At 42.2% G+C, this 7,385-nt stretch overlaps 1 protein-coding gene across 1 annotated transcript; it reads left to right on the top strand.

Moving 5' to 3' along the window:
• Positions 1–434: 434 nt before the first annotated feature.
• pim3 (Pim-3 proto-oncogene, serine/threonine kinase) lies at positions 435–5,142 on the top strand. The gene is made up of 6 exons (XM_047390526.1): positions 435–919; positions 1,031–1,140; positions 1,250–1,300; positions 1,429–1,792; positions 2,616–2,792; positions 3,293–5,142. Exons 1-6 carry the CDS (start codon positions 832–834, stop codon positions 3,493–3,495), a joined length of 993 nt encoding a protein of 330 aa, XP_047246482.1. The 5' UTR covers positions 435–831; the 3' UTR covers positions 3,496–5,142.
• Positions 5,143–7,385: the final 2,243 nt, after the last annotated feature.

Below are 7,385 nucleotides of genomic sequence, written 5' to 3'. Positions count from 1 at the left end.
GCTGCAGAGAGCTGCATAGGAAAGAGAAGGGAGGAAGAGAGGGAGAGAAATTGCCGCCACGTGCGCTCAAACGACAGCTGTATTATGAAAACGTTTTCTGGATTGGTCGAGATACGAAACGCTGTATTTATAGACGTGATCTAATTGGCTGTCGCCTCCGAGTAGACGTGATAACGCAGCGCACAGGCTCCAGACAAGGGATTCTTGGGCGTCTCGTACTATGAGTAAGTAGTGCGTCTTAAAAGTATATATATTTCGAAGGAATCTTTCTGTCAAAATGTATTATTACTTTGGAAAAATCACATATAGTACATTATATATTTTCTTTCCAACTATTTGCATATTACGCTTTAATAATTTGGAAAAAATGTTTTTTGTAGGTGGCGGAAGGATACCAAGGCTCCAGGTTACGCGTCAAAATATTGGCTTGGGAAGACCGCGCCAAAGCACAGACCTCGGTTACTCTCCGATAATAACACACCGCAGTTGCCCCTTTAAACTCACTGTACACTTTGTACGTTTGCTCTGTACGTCTCTTTCGGACTTTTTCTTCATTTTCAGGGCGGCTTGTTTTTTTGTTGGGAATACTTGGCGTCGACACACAGGAGTCAGATTTGATGCCGGTTTTCTGGGAACGGTGTGCGACTTAACGGTCGTGACAGGACTTTCTCGTCGGGCGCCGTGTGCGGCGAGGCTGGCTCACAGCTTGGGTTGGATTACCAACACGGTCCGCATCAGCGTTTCTAACTGAGCCTATTACTGTTCTTTCTTCTTGTGAGTTTAAAACAAGCCGAACAGGACTCGTTTACGCCGGCATTTTTCAGCTCGAATATGTTGCTGTCAAAGTTTGGTTCATTTTCTCACATTTGCAATCCCTCGAGTATGGACCACCTACCAGTGAAGATCCAGCTCCAGACGGGTATGTCGCCGCTTCGCTTTCCATATTGAATTTCTCAAACCAAAATAATTAGTTATAGTTTCAACTGACCGACTGGTGGAAATAATTCTCATTTGCCCCTTTTGCTTGTAGTCAAAGTGGAGAAAGAGGCTTTCGAGAAGGTTTACCAAGTGGGGTCGGTCCTCGGCAGCGGAGGGTTCGGGACAGTGTACGCCGGGAGCCGGATCTCTGATGGCGCACCGGTGAGGATTTGATCTGGGTTTTTGGTCTTAACTCGAGCCGCCATTAAAGCGCAGGCAACGTTAATTTAAATTACCACTTTTTAATGTTTGTTGTTTCGTGTTTTTCCAGGTTGCTGTGAAACATGTCGCGAAGGAGCGAGTAACTGAGTGGGGCACAATTGTAAGTGTGTGGTTTGTTTTGGTTCCCCCACCCCCCTGTGTTGCAGCTGGGTGTGGGTGTTAATATTATTAATATAATCAGTGTTATAGTTTTGTTGTTAAACGCCGCCATTTTCCCCTCTATTACAGAACGGAGCTGTGGTGCCGCTGGAGATCCTGCTGCTGAAGAAGGTCAGCTCGTCTTTCCGCGGAGTTATCAAGCTGCTGGACTACTACGAGCGGGCGGACGGCTGGCTCATCGTCATGGAGAGGCCGGAGCTCGTCAAGGACCTGTTCGACTTCATCACCGAGAAGGGCGCCCTGGACGAGGACACGACGCGGGGCTTTTTCCGCCAGGTTCTGGAGGCGGTCAGGCACTGCTACGGCTGCGGCGTAGTACACAGGGACATCAAAGATGAAAACCTGCTGGTGGACCTACGCACCGGGGAGCTCAAGCTTATCGATTTTGGCTCCGGGGCGATTCTCAAGGACACGGTCTACACTGATTTCGACGGTAAGCAACGCGTGTTATTATTATGGGATGTCACAGTTCTCACGCGTAGTGTGATTTTATGAATCTAATTATTTTTATACATGCGTGTGGGCCGAGTTGTGTTTTGCCCTTGATGCTCCGGCTGTGTTATATTCAGACGCGGAGGCGTTCACGAGGCTCTGACGCAGTGATCCGTTTTGGGTTGAGGGTTTTCCTCGCCAACATCTCTGCGCGTATTAATATTAGGGATGCAAACCGGATGATGATGCTGCTGCTGCTGCTTGAGACAAATCGCGTAGAATATTTACAGAGGTGACTCATCGATTTAAAAAAAAAATATGATTATTATTTTAAATCGGTGACGCATTCATCTCTGGTGAACCGGATTGTACTTTAATGTTTCCGGTAATGATGTTCCCATAGCAGCCTGAGTCACGGCGTGTGCAGTGATGTTGTGGATCTGTGGTCAGTGCCACATAACATCTGTTTGTTGTGAAAGTAGAGACGGTGCTTCACGTGATGGGCTCACGTTGCCTCTGTTGTTTTGCAAGGGCGCCACAAGAGGGGGCAGGAGGGCAATGGCCACCCCTAGAAAATTGCAAGAAACATTTTTAAATAAGAAAGGAGAGGATACATTTCAATAAGCTGCAGTTTTTACATGTCATAACGTTTTAGATTTTAATGTTGGCTTAATAAGACTCCTAAAATACTGTTAGCACAATTGCCTTCTTTAGGGTGGGTGCATGCAGTCCACTGTGATCCTGTCATGTGATTTTGGTGACTCAACCTTTTCTTACACTCCTCCTCACTAAATCCTACCTTCCCTGCTCTTGTCGTCTAACAGGTACGAGAGTCTACAGCCCGCCGGAGTGGATCCGCTTCCACAGGTACCACGGCAGATCAGCGACTGTGTGGTCGCTAGGCGTGCTGCTGTACGACATGGTGTGTGGAGACATCCCCTTTGAGCAAGACGATGAGATCCTCAAGGGGAGGCTATACTTTAGGAGAAGGATCTCAGCTGGTGAGTGTACACAAGTGCAAAGCTTGACGCTGTTGCCCTCTAGCTTTATTTACTAGTACAACAGCATGCATGTCATTTATGCATACATACAAACAGGTGTATATGCTCACAGAATGAATTTGAGAGGCGGTTCTTGCATGAATAACTCCCTGGGCGAGTTTTACTTAAGTTTCTTCATACATTTTACAGATAAAAAAACCTATTTTGATGAATTTGTAATCAGTTTCAAATAATTTAATGAGGAATGACCAGTGTAATTAGACCTGTCTTAAGTCTAATATGGCCTTGATTTAGAAACAAAAGCACTCAAATGTTCTTTTTGTCTTTTTACAAAAAGAAAAAAAAGGTTTTGTTATTTGTAAAGATATAAGTTCAGTGGAACAAAGTGGTGCGCTAGGTGAAGACCCATATTGTCCATGTGATAAATTGCTGCTGATGGAGATTATCTGATAACTTCTCTATCCGTTTATCATTAACTCAACCAATGTGTCTGCTTGCAGAGTGCCAACAGCTGATCAAATGGTGCCTGTCCCTGCGGCCCTCCGACCGGCCTACTCTCGAGCAGATCTGCGACCACCCCTGGATGAGGATCACAGAGGAGTCGCCCAAATCGCCGGAGGAGCCCGTGGCAGGGGACATCCGCCTCCGAACCATCAACACGGACTCTTCATCAAGCACAAGCTCGAGCAAGGAAAGCCTCTGAGCGCGGCTCTGATGGACTGAATAGACTTTGTGAAGAAAGAAGGGGAGGGGATGGAAAGAGGTTACATGGACTTATGCTGACATAAACTGTCAGCGGCCATGTGCTTGACTCATCTGGCCCAGAAAGAAAAAAATAAACAGGAAATAAGATTACTTTCATTTTCCTCTTTTGTAGGGAATTTATCTTTTTTTTTTGTTGGTTACTCTTTATCTTATTCGTCCCTATCCCCTTTTTTTCCACTTCAGTTCATTTTACTTGTTTCCAAATAGGAAATATTTTGCTGTTTGGAAGGTCTTACCAGCACTATTTATTTCCCCTCCCCTTCTTTATATTAACAGGCATATATATATATCTAGATATTTAATCTAGACATATATAGATATAGCTGGCAAGGCCCTCTTATTCAGACTGCTCTCATAGAGCTTTGAGAAGAGTTTTAATTTAAATGTTTTGATTTTGGAGTGCCTTTTTTTTTTTTTTTTTTTTTTTTTTTAAGAAAGCTGCTTTTCTTGGGGGTCTTTTTCGTCAACAACTCATGGGGGGTGGGGGGGGGGGGGGGGGGGGGGGGGGGGTGGTGCAGCCTGCAGCTTGGTGGTTAGATTGTCTGTGCTGTGATGGAAGAGGCTTCAAGAAGTTTTTTTGTTTATGTTTCACCTCTTCATCTCTGTAAGCCAACTCCACCTCCCCAGCCATGCTGGAGTTAAATGAGGAGAGGGCGAGGCGGGGGCTGTTTCTTACAACAAGATACTTGAAAACACTCTGTCGGTTTCTGTAAACGCTGCTTATTCACTCTATAGCCTGAACAGGTGTTTTGGAAACTGAATCCTGTCTTTTTTGAATGTCTACAACATGTCAACATACACCTTCCCCTCCACCTTTTTCTCCCTCATGCCTGTTGCTGGGGAGGGTGTGTTCTTGTGTTTTTTGCCTCCCACCATTTCACTGCTTGACACTACGTGCCCCCACCCCCCCCGGGCCTCCCTTACGGTTTGGGGTTTAGATGCACAATCAATGCAATATTCATGGGTTCAATTGTTTTCTTTTTCCTACAAATATTGTACAGCGTGTTTTATTTTTATTTCTCTTTTTGTGTGTAAATTTCTTTCTCCATTTGCATTTAATTTATTCATAAATATGTAGACATTCCTCACTCTGTGGGTATTTATTTATTTATTGTCTATGATTAAACCCCCCCCCCCCCCCCCCCCCCCATACACACACATACACAAAAATTTGCATAACCCACTTGGCCTTTGGTTTGCATTCCTATAACCTATTTTTACATTTCAACTTTTTTTCTGAGATGTGGAGGATGCACTGAAGCAGTTGTCAATGTAAAGCAGAATAAAAAATGTTTACTTAAATTTAAGCAGAGCATTTGAATGTTATTTAATTACTTTCAAGGAATGAAGTCTGTTGGTTATTTTACATAACTATATATCTGAGTAATAAATCTGGTTTGTGTATTGTCAAGATTAATTTAAGTTCTATAGCAAACTAAACTATAGGTGGAGCAGTTTTTATAGTTTTGTCACATAGCCTATACATGAGACATTTCACTTTAGCTGTCTGACTTGTGTGAAGGATGGATATTGCTATTTTTTGATACAGAGGTTTCAATTAAATGCCAATTTTTATGTACAGAAATCAGTCTGGTGTCTTGCTGTTTTCTTACCAAAACAAACCTGTCTCTTTCCTGTTTCTGTAATACATTGAGATATAAATTGCTGGCTACATTTATTGCCAGCCAAGAGGGTGCAAAACTGGCCTATCAGAGTTGCATAATCTCGCACTGAAAAATTAGATGTATCTATATATTTCCAAATTTTAAGTTGAACAGTGTCCAGAAACGTTTAATTTATGATCGATGACATGCTGTGTTTCTGTGGCATAAATATGAACTGACAGGCCAATTTTTCTTAGCAGCTCTACAAAAGAGGCAAGACAAGAAAACATGTCAGTCATATAAGATAGATGTTTGCTTATCTGTTCAAGTTGGGAAATATCTATAAAATAAAGTAAGAGCTTTCTCTCTTACCAACACATCAGTAAAGATGTGAAGTTTGCTAAATGCTACTGGCACTTTAATAAGAACTTTGTGCCTTGTCATATTTTTCCACATATATTCATCCATAAAAGCATCATTGTAATCTTTTATTGTAAGATTACACTACTGCAATGAGGGAGGATTTAATTCTAAGCCTTCTTACATGTCTTTACTAGGACCACAAATAAATGTGTGTTAGTGTTTAAACCCCTCATTTAATGAAACTTTGAGCCATCTTCATTTATCTGCTTGACAGCGGCCCCTCCTTGGGAAGATGGGACGAGGCCATTGTAGCAAATGCTTCAATTCGACTGTCTTTAGTAATAACAGGACTGCAACATGTCACATGACTGTTGATGTGGCTGTAGATAGATAAACATCACTGGAGTTATTGCCTGCATGGCACACCAACTTAGCGGAAGGGGAGTGGGGGTGGGGGCTTGTCTATGGAGCTTTGAGGACAATGAGGGATTCAGGCATAAGAGGAAAAGGAAAAGTATAGAACTAATTGTTTTTCCATTTCAAGTCTCTTGTACTTTTATCTGCTGCGCATAAAAAAGCATAAGTCATAATTGGACTCGGGAAGACTATGAGTAACAGGCTGGTGAGTAGCATTTCCAGGAAGGAGTGAGGGTGAAATGTTTTCATTTATTCGTGGGACTTGCTGCCCCCTCTGGTGAGTCAGCACTATCTTGTTTCACCTTCATCTTGCTTCTAGGAAATAAACTTACACATTTCTGCAAGACTGACTAAAAACCTAGAAAACACCATTTCCCCCACTCCCAACACTGGCACCTTTGCACAGAAAACTATCATCCTTCTTTACAGAAGCATTCTCTCGATGCATTTGCACATCAGAATTTGCTTGACTGTCTGCTTCATATTCATACTCAGTTGAGACATATTGGTGTTTGAGGACTTGATTAGACAGCTGGTGCTCCAACCTTCTCAGGCATCCAGTTCTTGGTGCAGGGTTCACTGCAAATGAGCAGATGGGGAGCAGGGTTTCTTACCACTTGCTCCAAACACCTGGATGTATAAAACAATACTTAAAGAAGCCTTCCGTTGCTCTCCTCCTGTTCTAGGGTTCTTATGAGCTGACCTTTGCTTATGAAGGAGGGGAAAAATGTCAATAATTTGGAGCTTTTATTGATTTATTTAATACATTCTGTTTTCAGGGTGGAAATACAATAAAACTGCCGTGAATTTTAAAACAAGTACAGGGGGCACATAATAGAGTTTATTGTTGGGTTTTACTAAACGACACAGGGTAGAAATTATACAAACAGGGTTGAATCTATCGATAAACCACCTGTGATATTCAGGTAAATCTCCCTTTATGCGTTGCGCTTTGACCACTTGCTTTTTGTATGCATCAATATGCGTTTGGTTTAATTATGGCCTCATGTTTGACCACTCTCCTTATCAAAAGTAACAGAACACAAATACATTTTTTTTTTTATCTAGCATGGACCCATAAAAACTGAACATTTTTAGCAAAGTTTACATAATTTCCTTAGTGTTTGGAGAACTGTTTTTTAAATTGTATGATCTGGATCTTAGTTATGGGGATCTTTCCCAAACCTCATAATTCTGACCCATTCCTTCTGACAGAGCTGCTGTAACTGAGTTTGGTTTGTAGACCATCTTGGTTGAACACACCTTTCCAGTTCTGCCTAAAAATGTTCTTTTGGTTTGAGATCAGGGCTTTGTGATGACAACTCCAAAATACTAACTTTGCTATCCTTAAGCTACTCTTTAAGCTACTCTCATTAGGGGTACCAACTCCCCATTAATTGCATATGCCATGCTTAAAAATAGAAAATTTCTTTAGGTCACAACT

Source organism: Girardinichthys multiradiatus, chromosome 17, assembly GCF_021462225.1.
Source record: "Girardinichthys multiradiatus isolate DD_20200921_A chromosome 17, DD_fGirMul_XY1, whole genome shotgun sequence".
In the NCBI taxonomy this organism is placed as follows: domain Eukaryota; kingdom Metazoa; phylum Chordata; class Actinopteri; order Cyprinodontiformes; family Goodeidae; genus Girardinichthys; species Girardinichthys multiradiatus.
This window is presented reverse-complemented; position numbering and strand designations above follow the sequence as displayed.